Source organism: Lissotriton helveticus, chromosome 1_1 (assembly GCF_964261635.1).
Source record: "Lissotriton helveticus chromosome 1_1, aLisHel1.1, whole genome shotgun sequence".
NCBI classification, from domain to species: Eukaryota; Metazoa; Chordata; class Amphibia; order Caudata; family Salamandridae; genus Lissotriton; species Lissotriton helveticus.
Window position 1 is genome coordinate 1,877,862,634 of NC_136057.1, and position 19,350 is coordinate 1,877,881,983.

A 19,350-nucleotide genomic window follows, 5' to 3' on the forward strand; every position below is an offset into this window, starting at 1 on the left:
TCCCAAACCCAACCCTGAAACCTAAAAATACCCCTGTACCCCAAAACCCAAACCCAACCCTGAAACCTAAAAATACCCCTGTACCCCAAAACTCAAACCCAACCCTGAAACCTAAAAATACCCCTGTACCCCAAAACCCAAACCCAACCCTGAAACCTAAAAATACCCATGTACCCCAAAACCCAAACCCAACCCTGAAACCTAAAAATACCCCTGTACCCCAAAACCCAAACCCAATATATTTATTTATTTTTAATATTAAATAAAATAATTAAATAATGTTAAATAAAATATAAAATAAAATTATATACTTACCTATACGTACGTTGTAATGGCATGCGTTGTAATAGCATCTGCTATGTAATGTCATGCGTTGTAAAGGCATGCGATGTAATGGATCCAGCGTTGTAAAAGTTGCGTTGTGATAGAAGTGCGTTGTAAAAGTTGCGATGTAACGGCTGTTTCCCACCTTGTGCAGTTCCTTCCCTTTTATTCACCTCCGTGGGCCACGCCTGGCCTGTGGATGACGTGCCATATCAAACATCCAGTTCCGGCACTGGACAACAGGACTGCTGATCTGTTACACTTGAGACTGTTTGTTTTAATTGATGATGTTTCAGCCCACTGTGAAGCTATCTTCAGCTCTGCTATGCAAACAAATGATGGACGTGGGTCCTGGTCTCACTGTGACATTGGATTAAAGCTAGCCTGGCTGATGAGCGGTGATGCCCCAAAACCGGTCCCAGAATGCTTGTTTACGGTCCACAGAGGACCTGGCCTGGCAGTCCTGACTGGAGTATTCCCATGTGGACAAGGTCAAGACTGATTTGCATATTGCTAGGTCCAAACTAGGATGGTGTGGTGAGCAAAAGAACAATGGATTAAACCCAAATCCATGACTTGGGGGGATAATGTTTGATTTGTTCAGTATTTACTCCATCATCTGTTCTTTCTGCTTTTGTCGACCTAAGTGGGAAGGGTATGCCTAAACATGGGCCCCATGCTCACTGTGCCACTGGATTTAAGTTAGCCTGGCTAATGAGGGGTGATATCTCAAAACTGGTCGCAGGATGCTTGTTTCCGGTCATGGGACAAACGTATTCCCTGCACAGAGATCGCCAGGAGAAGAGGCCTTGGGGTTTATGGCCTCCTCCCCACTGTCTCTAAGCAGTTGTCATAATTCCCCAGGGCCCAATCGATTGCATATGGAGCCCTGTTGTTCTCCCATCTGCATATATAAGCTGGAAAAGTGTGAGACACCTTTGCTTGCTGCAGTGTTGTTTTCTATGGAACAGAACCCTTCCCTACTAACAGAGGACACAATGTTCCAGAAATAGCTGTGGTCATTCGATCTGGCAGCCCAAATTCCCCACTCCCAGTCTTTTTCGGCCCCACAGATAACGCTTTCCGTAAGACCGTCGGTTTTGCTTTTTGATCCCATGGACCAGTTCAGACTTCCCCATGGGAACACTCCAGCACGAACTGCCAGGCCAGGTTCTCCCTGGACCGGAAACAAACACCCCTTAACAGCCAGGCAGCAGTGAGTGAGGCAGGATGTACTCAGCCTTCCTGTCTTAAGCTAGTTGACAAGTCCGTTACTTTATATTTAATATGTAGACAGTGGTGCATGGGTCCCACTTGTCTTTTTTAGTTGCTCTGGTCACTTAAGCATTACAACAGACTACTTACCTCAGTACTTTCTCAACCAAGCACGCCCCATATCATAGAGTGCTACCTGTCAATTAATGCACTTAAGCACTGCATCATGGGCATGAAGTGATAAATATATGCAATTACAATGCAATAAAAGTATGTATAATCAGGAGGGCATGGAGGGCCATGTCCCTAGTCATACATAAGCAACATAAAAGGGAATTTATCCAGTAGGGGGCAAGTCTCCCTATTGATATTACTATCCATTAGAAGTAATATCGCCCTAATCTATGACAGGTTGACTTGCAGGAGACTGGTAAGGCCAAACCCCAAATAAAATAGTGGTTTATTCTTTTAAATCCTTTTATGAAAGGACTCTTTCAAAGCTCACCTTGTGTTTTCAGGAATGTGCATGATGGCAAGAATTCAATACATTTGCTTGTTCTTTAGCTAATCCACCTTTTCCAGTTCCAAGATGCCACTTAAAGACATAAATCACGGTAATAGTGCAACCTTTAGGGGAAAGCAACTTGTATATTGAATAATTTCTCTTTCAGGCCTGATTGAATAATTTAACAACTTCATTTGTGCTCCATTTTCAATGACCTGTAGTTTAAGCTTCGAGAAACTTCACTGTCTACCAGGGTGGGATATAAAGACCCTGATGGCTAAGGTATTGTCAAAGGGAGCTCTGTACCATCAGCTTTGCATTCAAACCAGCCACTAAATAAAAGCAGGATTAGTCAACAAAAAGTACTTCAATGACTGCCATTGATGACCTCAGCTGGAAAATTGTGTTTGTACCACTCCACCATCTCCAATTCTTGCTGACATAACCCTTTTCCCGATCTTTTCGATAATCTACCATGATTATTACTACATTACTGTGTAAATCATGCCACTGTCTTTGAGTAGTGCGCATTCTACATTTATGGTTGAAGCACTGCCTAATATGTTTTTTAAGATAGCACTGCCTAATGTTCCATGTGAACCAAAGTAGTAATAATATCCATCTGCAATTCCTTTTGCTTTAGATCCACTTATTGAAATATCTAAAAAGTGTCTGCAAACTTATTCACATAATATTCTAACATTGGAATGTCGGGAGCTCCATTGAAGACAATGGAGTGCTCTGGGCTTCTAATGGACAGTAAAAGCCCAGAGTTCCAACATTCCAATGTTTGTCGTTCACAGGTGTTGCTGTGAACAAAGGCCTCCTTGTTTTATTAGTTAGAAAATTCTAACCTCTAGTGGCAGAATGTGCTAATAGCCTTATAGCCCGCCATAGCTGGGGGTATACCGGCTATTAACCGCTACCGCGCTACCGCGTTTTCCCGCTGTGCGCTGATTTTTGAAAATCGCGCTGTTTATGACAAAGTCAGCTCGTCATCCGCGTAGCGCAGGTAACGCCCATGACGAGCTGGCTTTGTCATCAGCGCCGAAGGGGTTAAAGGCGCGCTCCATTATTAAAGGCCCTCGCCTTAGGGTATAAAGCTATATTAGAACATTAGAATGTTGAGAGCTCGATTGAAGACAATGGAGCAGCAGGAGCCTATATGAACTGGTATAGCCCAGCTGCACAAAACATTTTAAAGTTTTCATGAACAGCCTCTGCCTTCTCTTTCCCCTGCCTCTCCAAAATACATGTAGTGGGCATGGGAAAGTGGAAGGCAGAGGCTGTGCTGCAGGGCACATCGGAGTCTTCCCCCTCCCTCCTCTCTAGCTCAGAGTCACTTGAGCATCAGAAGGCGGGAGGGGGAATGCTGCTCAGCTCCTGGGCCTCCCTGGCTTGGCTAAACTACAAAAAGCAGTACAGCTAAGCCGGGGAGAACCAGGGGCTGACTTCAGCCCCTTTTCACAGTTCTTGCTGTGAATGTTCAAAAGCTAACAGCAGTGGCCCTGTGCGTGGCTGTCAGCTGTAGAACATTCACAGAAACAGCTGCAAGCAAAAGCTTCTAGGAACCAAGGCGGATTTCAACCCCCTCAGGCTCTCAGAGGCCTTGGTTTTACTAATTAGAACATTCTGCCCTGATGGGGCGGAATCTTCTAATAGCTTCATAGCCCACCATATCTGGGCCATACCGGCCATTTCAGGCCCTCTCCATTGTTAAAGGCCCTTGCCTTCAGCTAAGGCCTTTAATGGCTGGTATAACCTGCTACAGGGGGACATAAGGCTACAGTATGTGTCCTAGTTATTGACGCCTGGCCGTTGTATAGTAACCAGGTGCTGTATGCATGCAGCATGAGACCACATGCAGTTGGGGCAATCAGAAAGATATTCAAAAAAAGTACAGGGGACAGAAAATAATGCTTGAGATGTCAAAGCAGCAGCAAGGAAAGAAGGGGCAATATATTCGAAATGAACAGACCCTGCAACAGAGGAAGTAATATAAAATAATGGCATTTTCATTGATCGGCAAAAAGTGGTTCATGTGGAATGGGCAAAATTGTGAGGATAATACAGGACAAAGGTTTTAGTTCCACATACTAGCATTTGTACCTTCTGTTGGCTTGTCCTTGATCTGTAAGTGGCTCGTGGTTCTGTCACCGAAGCTCCACTCTGCCTAAAAGTAAACAGAGAAGGTTGGTCACGATAGTGCTGTTTCTGCACTGTCAGCTTCACAGAGCTGCTTCACCAAATCTCTGTAGGCAGGCAACAGACTGATAAAAATGTAAGCAGACCGACATGATATGACCAGACTGAAAGACAAGACACTAGACCAGAAGATCAAAGGGCAAGCGGACAGGCAAATACCAGTCCGGCAGATAGATATGAGGCCAGACATGAGGCCAAAAACAGTCCAGACCTGTAGAACAACCTAGGCCAATTGAAAACTATCAGGATGAAAGTAATATATAAGACCAGCAGCTTGCATCAGGCTATCAGCAACTCCAGGCTCACAGACAGAATGGCTGACAGACTGCTAAATAGCCATTAGACAGACAACATTCCAACAGAGTACGGGGCAGTAGTAAAACCCAAGCTGACAGAATACCAACACACTGACAGATGTAAGAACAGCTGATTGAAGCCAGCCTTAGAAATTGGCAGACAATCCCAGATGCAAAGACTAGGTCAACTAATAAGCCAGACCACTAGAAAAAAATCCCAGACTAACAATATACCAAAAGACTGATAGACTTAAGACCAGCTGATCCCCACCAAGCACACAAATTGGCAAATATATACCACACTGTAATGGTATAAATGGCAACAGAGACTCAGCAACAGCTACACGGTAGAACACTGTGTTCTTTATTGCCCTCTCTAATACATGAGGCCTACACCTGCTAAGAGCTCGCTCCAAAGCATGTTTTCCTTGATGGCTACCTTCAGAGTTCTTCCCTATGCCTCCCAAGACTCCTCCCTTTTTCTTCTCCTCATATCCCTCACAACTGGGCACTGACGCAAGACCATCCCCACAGGCTAGTGTGAGTCGAGATGTGACACAGTCCAGCAGATAAGACACCAGCACAAAAGAATGTTTGTAAAGTGTACATGCACTCAAGGGTACCTTGACGCTGAAAAACAGATGTTTATTTTTACCCAACTCAATGATACTTATTTTATTGACCTCAGAAGGATGAAAGCCTGGGTGGACCTGCCGGGATTTGAACCTGTGACCATGAGGTCGAACACAGTCCCTTACAGTAGGTACATTAGTCCACTAAGTCGCCAGACCTGGCTTCAAGGAGAACAGAAAAGTAGAAAACAATTCGGAAGAGTGGAATACCACAAGAATGAAAGACACGAGTCTAGCAGAGCGACATCAGGCTGAGAGAACAGCAAACAGCCTGACTGACTGACACTGCGCTGATTTACCATAACCCGAGAGGCATCCAACTAGCTGACAGACACCAGCCTAGCAGACAGATATCAATCAACCCTAACACAGGCGCAGTACCACAGCACACACTGAGACAGCAAAGACTCTAAACAAAGAATAGATTTCAGGGCACGTGTGAGACAAGCATAGTCAGGACAACGCCAGTTAGGAGCAGGCATGTCACACACCTTTATTCCTCCCACTCCTCCCACCGTGCAGTGCGCCCTACCTGCAGGTGCCGCCAGCGGTTTTGCAGCTGTACTAGCCACTGAGGATCCACACCCGGCCTCTCCTCCAGACACGGGTCCGAGAACTTCAGCCTGTCGGCCAGCTGCAGCAGGGACAGAAAACAGGAAAAACTATCATATTCTTCTGTGGAAATCCTACACCAGTCTTCCCATCATGTTTAGAGAGGAAACTCCGCTCCACCTAGCCCGAAGCTGAGAAGTGTCACTGTCACCCCTGCCCTAACACTGCAGCTCGTTGCATTTGCAAACACTGTTAATTGTTAATTGACCGCACTATGTTTGCAAACCTCCACCTGGCAGCATCTCTTAAATGTGTGAGAATGGCCCTGAGCAGAGTTATGTTTTAATCTGTTATCTGCGGAACAGATAACTTGACACCGTTAACCCTTCCATTGCTTAACAAACTGCATATGTGAAGCACTTTTGTGCTTCGAAGAGACAATCGGGAAACAAATAATCATGAACAGCACGTTTGATGTTTAAACAATTGCCAAGACTCTTCTGAGCTCAGTTACAAATTGATATATGGAAAAAATGCATGTGATATATAAAAAGTAAAACCCCAAAATGGTATTTTCACATTCCTTTGTCATTAAGTTAAATTGATGCTTTTGGTGAACTGGGCACTTGACCTTTTAAGTGAGCATTACTATAAGCACATGACATCACTTCTTGTGACATCACTTCTGCTAACGTCACTGTGAATTGCACATACTAACTCCCTTACTATTTTCCTTAGGACTTCTGCCCTGTTCCTAAGCCTTTGCTCCTAGTCGCTGTGTTTAGGCTCTCGATGCCCGCTCACGGTCCTGTTGGGTTCCAGAGTAACCAACATGTCTCCAGGGGTTTTTATTTCACCATCAGGCACAATAGAGCACACCCAGTGGACACTCACTTGAATCACAGAAAATCCTAAATGTTCCACCATAAACTCATTTCTCAACAACACATCATCACTGCTCTACATTTCTATCCTCCAACAGCTCACCCAGATATTCTCTCTTTGATGCTTGCTCTACATATTTTACAAGGGGCTTCTTGTGAGGCAGGCTGCAGGCCTATTTGAGGCGGCCCCACCCAACAAGCAGCACACATCCCACCATTAGCAATTGTAATACCTTCAATGAGAATGCAATCCAGATCCCAGCTTCATTTTGAAGCGGGTTGCCCTGGATGAGTTTCAAAAGCAACAAAGGAAAAAACATTCAACCCCTTGCGTGCTGATGACGGCCCCCGTCCATCATGCATCACAGTGCTCAGGTGCTGATGATGGCTGGGGGCCGTCATGAACCCGCCCACTCTTGGAAACGGCCGCACAAGCGCAGAATTGCGGCCGCGCCCCAGGGGTTAAAAAATCCAATCGCAGAATGGCGATCACCCCTCCTAAAATTGGAACACGAGCTAGTGAGAAGTGTGGAGTACAACCCATAAGGGAGGGGGGGCTATTTGACTGCAGGAGGCGTAGGAGGGATAATTCCCTACAACTGAGCAGGCACTTTCTTAGGGAGAGCTACAGAGCAACAGAAGAGCGCTACCTGCCTTCAGAGGCAGAGCTGTCTGAAATAGAGGGGCTGCAGGCGGCATCAGAGACGGGGAAATCTTAAGGATTTGGGGGGCCCGGGCCACACGTATTTTAGGGGCCTAATTGAAACAGTTTTGAATTTATGATCCAATTTCAGCTCTTTCATACCCTCTTTGGCCGGGTCGCTGATAGTGGACAGGCACATTGGTCTAAATTCTAAATTTATTTACATCTAATATTCAGGGATAGTGATGTGTGTTTTCAATATTGAAGCACAGCAGCTGCTCACTAATATTACTACAAATAATCTCTCTGACCCCTCCCCAGCGTCTCATATGTCAGGTCCTGTTTTGATTTAAAAGAAACGTTGTTGTGAATGTTGCATGAAACGTAAGTAGAACATTTCTCTGCAAAATGTCTGTAATAGACTTTCACAAGTCATCCACATTAAAAATAGATGAAAGACAAGCATTTGCAATGCAATAGGTCTCGCATTAGGAAAGTTTGAGCTATTGGTATTGTAAATCACAAATCTTTTTTTTATGTTTTGGTTTTGAAAATAGCTAAATTAATAGCTTTGTCATTTACAATGCCAATAGTTTTAACTTTCGCAACTGTGACACCTATAGCATTTGTAATGCAATATGTGTTGTATTTACGTGACTTAGATGTATTGATATTACAAATAACAATGGCTTAATAATTCATACTTAAATGAAAGTTATTGTAATTTATAATGGCAATAGCTTAAACTTTTGTAAATAACTTTCCAAAAACCTGGTGAAAGCAAAAAATCTAGGTGGATTAAAAGGATGGAACCCATTTGCATTATGACGTAGTAACAGTTGTTCCTTAGTTTTGTCCTATATACTGTCTAGGTGGTGGTGAAGTTAGCACATCAACATGAATTTGACACTGATTCGACATTGACTGAACTAAACCTCAAGAACTACGGCTTTTAAAAAGTTGTAAGAGTAGGATAGCACAAAGGAGTGATAAAGTTGTGAGACCTTATCCAGGGCAGTGAATAAGTGTGCACTTGAAATACCAAGGACCCACTGAATTCAGAAAAGAAAATCAAAATTCAACAAAGAAGTACCTTCCATCAAATTTTCAAAGCACTTTACAGGTAGGAACAGCAGGCATTATCAACATGTAGGCCGTGCCCTAAACAAAAGAGGGAATGCCCTCTGATGATAGCACTGTTTCTAATTGTGCGCCAGTGCTAGCTGTATTACAGAATGGGCCGCTAAAGGATCTGCGGCCTCTTTTATATTACCAAAAGTGCCTCAGGGCTGCGCAAAGCGAGAGCGAAAACATATTGTGCCCCCACCAGGGCTCTGTGTATAATACGACTCCAGTTGTTCAAGTGTGGCATGAGCATGTTATCTCTACCATTGACCATGACTGGTGTTATTGTAATGCTGTAGTTCACTTTTAGAATGGCTGAATGTGTCATTCCACATGTGAGTGCGCACTTATTAGCTGGATTGTGGTGCCTGGCCCCAAAGAATAAACTTCTTTCAACACCAATAGAAGAAGTCTGTGTGATCTATTGCCATCACATAACATTAGGTAATACTTCAGCTATTAGCATGCTTGCTCTACTCCTTGTTCTCTGCAGCATCTAAAGATGTCCACAAACAGTTCTGAACATTTGCATGTACAAGCATTGCTTCCGTTGAAACGCTTGGAGGTGTGCAAAAACTGATGAAGAACACTACAGAATCCTTATAATAATAATTCATGCCATGTTTAATCACGTGACTGTGCTTTGCAGTTCTTGATGGACCAACATGCATCACCGGGGAAAGTCAATAGATGTAAAGTAGTAAGCAAAAATTTATACATTTAGCATTTTATTTTTTTAGGGCTGGTCGTTTGTTTAGTCTTAATGTACTGGAAATGTACTCATATTTAATATCGTCAAGACTCATGACTTTAGGCTGCTTTGCTGAATATTTCTCTTTTGACCTTAATAGAAATGCTGTAATGAATGTTTATATATTATCCATTTACACGTTCAATGTTTTCTTTCATGGGTATGAAAATCCGAATAAAGAATATTTGACTGACTCACTGACTCCAAGAAACCTATGATTAATCTTGGCTTCCTCAGCTCAGTTGAACAAACTGTGTGACCCTAAGCAATATTTAATTTTACTGAACCTCCTTTCCTTTTCCTTCATCAGTGCATTTGGCAGCACCTTGAACTACCTTGGTTTAGGATAAGTGGTCAATAAAATCCTCTCTTGTACGTTGGTTACATATAGAAGGCAGATAGATGCCACCTGCCTTTTTGACTTCGTTCTCTACTGGCATCGTCATCAGGGCATGGCAGTGGGTGGCATGAATGCTTTTAAATTCATGTTAACAAATTACCGTTTATAACAAATTACAACAAGGAAATGTTTTGGAAATGTGAAACTTCAGTTTTTTCCTGTGTTTAAATGATGCTCGTTGCACGATTGACTTGCCAATATTTTCCTAGCTCGGCTCGTGCTAGAGTGAAAAAAAATGCATAAATACATGAATAAATAAATACCGCCTTCGGGTAAAGTCAGAGCTATATAAAAATGCATAAATACATAAATAAATAAATACCGCCTTCGGGTAAAGTCCGCGCTATATAAAAATGCATAAATAACTAAATAAATAAATACCGCAAATCACCGCCGTCACTCTGCCGGCCTGCGACCAGGAAGTCAGGCAGGCCGGCGCGACAACCGGAAACAGGAAGTAGGAGGGCGGGAGCCTACCCCGCCTCCCACGGAAGAGCCGGAAGAGCCGCGATTGGTTGCAGCACCGGAGCAGGCAGGAGCCTACCCTGCGCCCCGGTGCCGAAGAATGAAGGAAGAGTCCTGCTGCCGGTGAGTGGGGCTTCGCTTTGTGGCTGGCCTGCGAGGGCGGGGGGGGGCATGTGTGGGAGCGCGCGTGGCGGCGGGCTGTGTATGTGTGTGAGCGTGCGTGTGTCTTGGAGTCTGTGTGTATGCGTGTGTGACTGTGGGGGAGGAGGAGAGGGTTGCCTGTCTGGGTGCCTGCGTGTCTGTGTAAGTGTAAGTGCGTGTGCGCGTGTGTGTGTGTGTCTGTCTGTCTGTCTGTGTGCATGCGCGCGCGTTAGGCTGGGAGTATGGGAGGGCGGCGCAGGACGGAACGTGCGCGTTCGCGCACAAGAATCCAGAAAGAAAAGCTTGTGCACCCTCTTGTCCTCCTTCCCCCCAGAGTGATCGCTATTGGTCTCCAGCTGGACAAATGCATCCTTGCGGATGCATTGCCAGCGAGACCCAAAAAACGGTATTTAAAACAATCTAAGAATTATTCAAGGTCATCAGGGCAAGATTCTCTACAGAGCAGAACTGGTTTATCAGGAGCCCCCTGAAAGCCCGACTCCCTGGGCCAGGGTTCACTTTTACCCCTGTATTAAAACATCTCTGATCAGGAGGGTACCTGCAACAGCAAGACTGCAGGAGGCACCGGAGGGCGAGGTACCTGCGGCAGCCAGGCTGCAGGAGGCACCAGAGGGCGAGGTACCTGCGGCAGCCAGGCTGCAGGAGGCACCAGAGGGCGAGGTACCTGCGGCAGCCAGGCTGCAGGAGGCACCGGAGGGCGAGGTACCTGCGGCAGCCAGGCTGCAGGAGGCACCGGAGGGCGAGGTACCTGCGGCAGCCAGGCTGCAGGAGGCACCGGAGGGCGAGGTACCTGCGGCAGCCAGGCTGCATGAGGCACCGGAGGGCGAGGTACCTGCGGCAGCCAGGCTGCAGGAGGCACCAGAGGGCGAGGTACCTGCGGCAGCCAGGCTGCAGGAGGCACCAGAGGGCGAGGTACCTGCGGCAGCCAGGCTGCAGGAGGCACCAGAGGGCGAGGTACCTGCGGCAGCCAGGCTGCAGGAGGCACCAGAGGGCGAGGTACCTGCGGCAGCCAGGCTGCAGGAGGCACCAGAGGGCGAGGTACCTGCGAGGTACCGGCAACAGACCGACTGCAGGACGCACCAGAGGATGAGGATCCTGCAACAGCCAGCTACAAGAGGCATCAGAGGGAGAGGTACCGGCAACAGCCAGACTGCAGGAGGCAACAGCCAGGTTGCAGGAGGTATCAGAGGGAGAGTTACTTACGACAGAAGGCTGCTAGGTGGTATCTGAGGGAGTGCCCACTGTAACAGCCAGACAGCAGGAGGCATCAAAGGAAAAGCTTTCTGAACTATAAGTATTAAGGAGGCATTGGAGAGAGGGTTACCTACAGCTACCACAGCTGTGCATTTGAGGGAAAGCCCCTTATAAAAGGTGTTCTGCTAGGAGCAATCTGCCAGTGAGCTCCTTGCACTAGTCTTGCAGTATTTAATATAAACCAAGGTTTTACTTCGAACATACAGTGTGAAATCAGTACAATTTATATTAGCAAAACTAACACATGACATGGACCTATGAGGGTTGTGGGACGAAGAGGAACATTACATTTTGAAAATGCATAAATAAATTAGAAGAAAAAACCCCACACATATTCACTCAGCTGGTCAGCAACTAATTAGCAAAACAATGAGCTGCTGAGACTGTGTTGTACCTTAAAGAGTTCAGCCAGGAGCACAGAAGCACCTTCCTGGGCCAAGATGGCGCCTGCAATCCCCTCGCAGTAATGAAACGCTTGCGACACAAGTCCGTAGTCCGCCAGTCGCGAGGCATAGATCAGCTTATACACCTGTGAAAACAGAACAATGTGTGAGAGGGCTGTACAAACCAGGGGAAAATACAGGCTTAAGGCCATGAACTAATAAGGAAACAAAGTTACAGACTTCACTGCAGGAGAGGCTTAGTGCCATTTTCACGTGCCATATATAGGGCCGTTACGTATTAAGCGTAAGAAGCATGTGCAGTACAGCTGTATGGTATTGGGGGAAGTGTCTGAGAGACAGTTTGGGACTCATCTACAAGAAAATGACGCAGGGCAGCGCAACAAGCCATCCTGCTGCACCGTGCGTCATTTTCAAAGCACAGGGATGCGTTGTATCAACAATACGACGCATCCCTGTGCTTTCCCCTGCACCGGCGCACAATTGGCTGCCAAGCCCCAGCGCAAGGTAAATACCAAGGTTTGGGTCCTGTATCTGAACTGGCTTGGACCACTGAACTGTACTAAACGAAGAAAGGTGCCAGACAGATTTTTGTTGTACTACTTATAAATCCAAACAGTGCATTAGTTCTGAATGGTAATCTATTTTATTTTAGATTTTTTATATCTTTTTGAAAATATTTACACATTTGAAATATGTCATCAAGAAAGACGGTAATCAGACAGTGAAAATATACATACACAAAATGTGAAAAATTGCTGAAATATATACAGGTGCTATACAAATAATCTACAGTGAGTACAATACAATAACACATGTGACACCAAACATTATTGAATTAAGAGTCCTAACTATTAAGCATTAGGAACCAGTCCTTTCTATTGGATACCAAGAGACAAGCGGACCTCTTAGTCACAGGGAGCTACCTGCCTGTCTCACTGAGCCTAGGATAGGAAAAACTAATTTACAGGGTTGCACCACAAGGAATTGCACTGTATAGATCTAGATGATCCTTGTTGCACCCAAATTCTTTCACCGGGGCTCAGAGCCAACGCGTTTCGAACCTCAACGCTAGTAGGGGTTCTCCTCAGGACACGGACTGGGTGAAGCCGGAACTGTGAGTGATGGTTGATTCTCACTCATATATGGAAACACCTCGGGCGGGCCAAAATTTCAGTCAGGAAAGTGGAAACAACTCCAAAAAAGTGTGATTCTGTTGTATGGAGGATGTTAATCGCACTACTTGTCAGGAATTCAAGAAGCTCATGAATTGTATTGGGGGAAGCGGGTCTCAGCTGGCGCTGCCGTTTTTAAAGGGCGCCCTGTGTCATGGCTCCGCGTTATTTCATTTTCAGCAAAGGAGGTATTTTTGTTAAGACGATCTCTCTGGGTGATTGATTTCCTGCATCAACGGTCGGCGCGAGGCACGTTGAGGGGATGAGAGCCAACCAGCCCTTGCAGTAACCGTTGCCACACTGGGCAGAACGGGAACCCCCAATACCACGCTTCTGGCTCATGAGGCTACTTGGCCCATTACTATAAGTTCAGTTCATCGCCAATTGGGCGCAACGGACTTTATGACCTTTAATAAAACAGATAGGTACATTTTCACCTAAAATTATTTTTGTAGAGCACACTTTTACATCTACATACATGTGAGTAAGGTGAGGATAAGTAGTGCACATCCTTGTCCTGAAGAAGGAGTTTTCTACTCCGAAACATGTCGACGCACTAGTATGGTTGTTTTACCCTAATCAGTAAAAAAAAAAAAAAAGCAACCTCCCTCGCACTTTTTAATGATACCAGCCGAAGACTTAATACATTTTTCTGTACTTACGAGCCAGGTATTTTTTAATATTTCACTTTCACCTTGCCACTCACATTTTACTACCCACACACACCAGCACATAGTTTACTTACAGTGCTCCTACGTAGTCGTGAGTCGTAGCACGCCGCATCCCGTAGAGGTTTGCGAAGACCCCGATGATGAAGCATGACACCAAGGGGCCTGTTGGTGTGTGAGGGGTATTTAAACAACACTGGTTGCTCCTCACCATTGTAGTGACAACCGAACCCAACTTAGTGGATTCCTTTTGTTTATGAATATTGTCAGGGGAGACAGAATCCACTTCTCCCTCTCCCTCCCCCCTTTGTTTATTACTACTACTACTACATACCTGTTTCCCTCCACAGAGTAAATAGGCTTTTGGCTGAATGCTGGCTGAGAGTCAGGCAATACCATCTAACTATGTACTACAAGGCTCTTCCCTAAATAGAGGGTTGTTAGGCATCCCGACCTGTGCTGTACTGTAGCCTCAGTGGAGCACTGCTGGGGTCCACTGCAGTATATACAGGGGTGCAAGAGATGCTGTGGTGTCTCAGGTGTGTCCCTGTATCACAGGGGGTGTTGACGCATTTCTAACAGTCCTGTACTATGGAGATGTTACCTGGGTGGTGCTTGTCATGTATTGTTGGGGCTGTGACCCGGAGGGTGTATTGATGGATGAGTGTTGGGACGCCACTATATTGTCTTTTATTACAGGCAATATTACTTTGATGCCATGTACCTGGATGATCCCTGCAGTTCTTGGCTATACGGGTCTGACCTGGATCAACAGTGTTTTGGTGTCCTCCACAGTCCAATTTTATAGGTGACATACCTTTGATTGAAGGTGTTGGGATTATCCCTACAGACCACCCTTTTGGGTGTACTCTGGAAAGTGGCTCTATTGCATATGTTTTTTTATAGTCTTATACTCATTGATGAGTTACATAATTAAACAGTGGCATTTAAGGCTGTCCCAAAACTACAGAATTATTGGGGTGATCTCTAGCTGGCAGACATTTCTTACCTTTGCTTCTTAGGGACATTACCTTGATTTAGAAGAGGTGACAGGGAATAAGTGGAGGTTCCTCTGTATTCTTACTTTATTGTGTTAAAATCGGGATAGAGGAATAAATGTGTTTTTTGTGTGTGGACCAGTGCCTAGATTTTTTACCACCGCCCTCCAAGAAGCTGTCTTGGTGGGGCAGTGTATGGGGCTCCCTACTTTAGTACTGTTCTATCCGACTACTGTTTGGGCGCGGCAATGTCTGGCATGATGTGCTGTCCCACAGAAAGATTTTCTGGGTGGAACACTTTATGGGGGGAGAGGGGGGTATTACTGTACTATAGGAAGGCTGTGTGGGTTGGGCAGTGGAAGAGGATGCCTTCTATAGTCCAGTACTGGGGATTTGGCTAGGGGATCACCAGCTCTATGAGTGCAGCATTGTGATTTTGGTAGGTTGTCTTGGTGAAGCAGTGTCTAGGGTGCATTACTGTAGTACAGGAAATTTGTCTAAGTGAAGCAGTGCCTACAGATGTCATACTGTCCTATGAGGAGGCCGCCTGGATCGACCAGTACTTAGCAATGTAGTACTGTAATAAGGCACTTGTGTGGGTGAAGCAGTTTTTAGGGTGTACTAATGTCTTACACAAAGGTTGTATGGAGCGGAGCAGTGGATTGGAGTGTCTTCTGTCATACTGTTGTGCAATAGTTTTGCCTGGATGGATCTGTCTTTTGGGATGTCGTGCTGACCTCCTTGAACTTTGTCGGGGTGCAGCAGTGTCTTGAAGGGTGTCTTCTGCAGTCCTGCAAGAAGGTTTCTAAGTGGAGCCAGGTCGGGTGGTGCTTTCCATAGTAAAGCACTGCTAGGCGTTTGTCTGTGTTGATGAGTGTTTTGGAAAGCAGTACTGTCCTATGGGAAGGCTGTCTCGGTTGAAGAATGCCTTGAGTCCCTTCTAAGTCTTGGTCTGTGTGGCTGTGTTAAAAAGGATGTGGAGCTGGGGCACCTTCCGCAGACTTGTTATACGATTGTTTTCTTGGTACAGAAGGTGTCTGCAGAGATCCAGTGATATGGTATTTTATGACCAGCATCTGGGAGTAAAGGTGGTTGGACCCGTGATTTAGGGATGTTCTCAGGCTGACTGTGGTGTGAAGAGTTGCTTCCTTCAGACCTATAACATACTCACGCTATCTGTGTGGCAGTAAGTTTCGGTGGTTTCAACTACAGTTTTATATCAAAGAATGATCATTTGGGTGGGAGGGATGTCAGGGGGTGTCTCCTACAGATGTATAAGACAGAGCGACGTTTAGGTTGCCCCTTCAGTCTTGCATTAGCCAGGTGTAGGTGGGACAGACGTTAGGGGGTGCATACTGTACATATGAATTAGAGAGGTAAGATTGGGTGGGAGGGATGCCAGGGGTCACACATCCCACACACATGTATTACAATGATGCTGTCTGAGTGAACAGAACGTATGGTCTGTATCACAAGGACAGTGTTTGAGTGGAGAAACGTTTGGGGTACCTCCTGTATAGGAGAAGAGGTCTGAGTCAATGATGTGTCCGCGAATAATGTCTGGGAGAACAGGAAGTATGGTGAAGATGATGTTTGGACCACTGCTGAGTGGGAGAAGCGACTGAGGAACAAAAGCAGTACCTCGTAGGATGGTTATTAGGGCCCCTGCCTCTGATCTCTATTACAATGAAGCCGTCTGGGTAAAGCGGATGTTTGGTGTAAATCTATATCAGGGAGCTGATGCTGCAAGGGTTGGTGTTTGGGTCCCTCCTGTGGTCCTATATTGCTGAGTGGTAGGTGAATGGGAGGAATGTTCGGGATCACTGCGACAGATGTACTGTATAATGCAGTCCAGATGAAGATGTCATTTGGTGTACATCTGTATAATAGCACTAGTGTCTCAGTGGCAGGATTGACTGGGGTGGATCCTGAAGAAATGTATTAGAGAAGTGGTACTTCGTGGGAGAGGAGTTCAGTGGCAGCTATCATGTAGGCGGGTGGGGGGTGAGTGTAAAAAAATAAAAGACTTACCTTCCTCTGCGACTTCCTCTTTCGGTCTTCTGGCAGGCTCCAACGTGGGACCCAGCAAACTCCCCTCACCAATCCTGGTGCTGCTCTCACTAGCTTGAAGGCAGTGGCAGGATTGGAGGGAGTGCCTCACTCAACGCTCATAAGAGCTCTGGGGGCCTGCACTTTCTCTAACCTAGCTGTCTAAGAAAGCTAGGTTAGAGAACATTAAAATGTGCATGTCTGGCTGGCCATCGCAAGACGGCCCGGCAAAAGGGACATGCGCATTTTAAAGCGCACAGCTCCCTGCTACTGCTACTCGGCAGCACTGGCACCGCTCTGTCCCGACATTAGTTCGGGGCAGGTTGCTGAAACAGAAAATGGAAATAAATACAATTTATTACCATTTTATTTTTCAGCTCTGGCCTGGGGCTTTTCTTAGTGTGGCAACGCTCCTTCGCTCAGACAGAGGAGCTGCGCCTGTGGTAAAGGCCACAGCCCATCAGTCTTTACTATAAGGATGCAGTCTGGGCGGAGATGATGTTTGGTCTCATTTGTATCACAGGGCCGGTCTTCCAGTGGCAGAGTGTCTGGGGTGTCTCTTGCAGCCCTGTTGCAATGGTGGTACCTGGAAGGAAGGGATGTAATATCCGGCCTGTCCCAGCTGCCGACAGTACTCCAGGATCTCGGTACACTGGATCGCGTCAGTGGTAGCGAAGGCCTTGAAGGTCTTACTGGGAAAAGAATGAGAAGACAGAGAGGATTTGAAAAGGTGGAAAACAAGAGAAGCTTCTCTTTCACAAGGGCCTCAGAATGCATTCAAAGCGTCTCCAAGGGGAACATACACACCTCTTGGTGTTCAATTGGTCACCACTTTCATAAAACACTGAGCCGCCCAGGTTCATTCAACGCCCACCAGCACTAAAGTAAAGGTGGGCTGTTTTATCACCTGCTTGCAGTACACTGTACATTATTCCTTTATATTCTTCACCTCCATCTCGAATCCTCTAGGCCAGGCTTAAGCCTTGAAGGTCCTTACACTAGAGCTGCCTGATGGCTCTAGAGGATGCTGGGAAATGATGTGAAGTCATCTCATAAAACATGCTCACACACTGTGTGCATCACGAGCACAGATAGCCAGTGCTTTACCTGTGGAACCACCGTCAAGAGAAAAGTCTGAGGGCAGATTTACAAGCCCCCTGCGCCTCTTTTACGCCGCCGTTGCGTCACTTTTATGACGCAGCGGCGACAAAAAGATGCGCCATGGTGCGGGGTATTTATAACGTGACGCATCTCTCAGATGCGTCACGTTGTAAAGCCCGGCGCCAGAAGGAGGCGTTTCATCACAGGGTGGGGCGTTCCGGTGCAGGAACGCCTCCCAAAAGTGGCTGAGTGATATCTACAAGATTTCACTCAGTCACTTTTGGGCCCATGCTGCGTCAAAACCCTGCGCCTGCTTGAAGCAGACGTAAGGATTGACGCAGCATTGTGGAGATAGGGCCCCCCAGAGCATTGATGGAGCTGCGTCGCGCTTGCGACGCAGCTCTAGCAATGCACCACTTTTACAGCACAGATGTGTGACGCATTTGTACCATTTTTGCCCCATGGTGCACCGCATTGTAAATGCGGCGCATCCAGGGTGGCGGAGCTGCGGCGCACAATAACTGACGCATCCCAGCTGATATGCAGGGATGCACCAGTTATTGTAAATCTGCCCCTCACTGTTGAAGGTGCAACACTTCTGACCTCTTTAACTTGATTGGAGACTACCTCCAGCCATGCGAATGACCAAAGCAACATGGCCCCGGCAATGGAAGCGTTAATGGGGGCCAGGGGCACAAAGGTGTTTGGTATTTGTTTCTGGATTCACCATGTGAGCCTGGCCCTTGGGCTGGGGTGCCCTTGAGCATTCTAACAAAAATATATTGCACATAGTTAAAATGTAAATGCAGGTGATTTATTTGCAACAGTGGGTTCAGGCCTCATACTGGTTACCTCAATTTTGCAAATGCAATGCTTGCCGTTTACCGTTTACCGAAACCCTGTTTAGGGTAGCTGTGCGCGTTATAAATTTAATTAACAATAATAATAATAATAAATGACAACGCAAAGGCTTGATAAATCTAGTCGTAGTGTCTTAAGTATAAGAAGGAATTCATATCACCGGTCACATTCCGCTCACCTTCCCCATCTCTATCCCAGTCCGTGTCACCATCCCTATTCCTGTCACCCTGACACCCTCCTATCCCTGCCACCCTCCCCACGGCCGGACTGAGACCCCAAAGCAGCCCTGGCAATTTATCGGACCATGTGGCTGGTCACCAGCCACATAGAAAGCACTGTTTGGCCCCATCTCTGTCTTGTCTGAAAAATAAAAGTCTTCTTGTCCTCTTGCAAACTAATCTAAACTTATGCATGTTGATTGTTTTCTTTGTCGATTTTCCCTCTACCGCTTTGCCACGCGTGCCCCCTCAAGCATCCCTTCAGACGCGATGCTGCTCTGTCCTTGCCTTTTAAATCCGACCCCAGTGGGTTCTTCCTGCGTCTTGTCGGACTCACGTCTTCCTGGCTCGCAGATCGCTGCTAACTCCTGTCCACACAAGATGGCTGCCAGTAAATTGAGTGCTGCCCTATGCGTCTTACAGATCCCTTATGATGTCATAATAATGTTTCTGAGGTAGTCACTCG

General features: G+C 46.3%; 1 protein-coding gene across 1 annotated transcript in view; it reads right to left on the reverse strand.

The window, feature by feature from the left end:
- Positions 1 to 19,350, reverse strand: part of SEC16B (SEC16 homolog B, endoplasmic reticulum export factor) — a 403,213-nt gene that overhangs the window by 165,030 nt on the left and 218,833 nt on the right. The window contains exons 15-18 of the mRNA XM_078642040.1: positions 17,291 to 17,396; positions 11,808 to 11,942; positions 5,710 to 5,811; positions 4,154 to 4,217 (exon numbers count right to left, since the gene is read on the reverse strand). Coding sequence (XP_078498166.1) covers positions 4,154 to 4,217; positions 5,710 to 5,811; positions 11,808 to 11,942; positions 17,291 to 17,396 — 407 coding nt within the window. The remainder of the gene's footprint in view (positions 1 to 4,153; positions 4,218 to 5,709; positions 5,812 to 11,807; positions 11,943 to 17,290; positions 17,397 to 19,350) is intronic.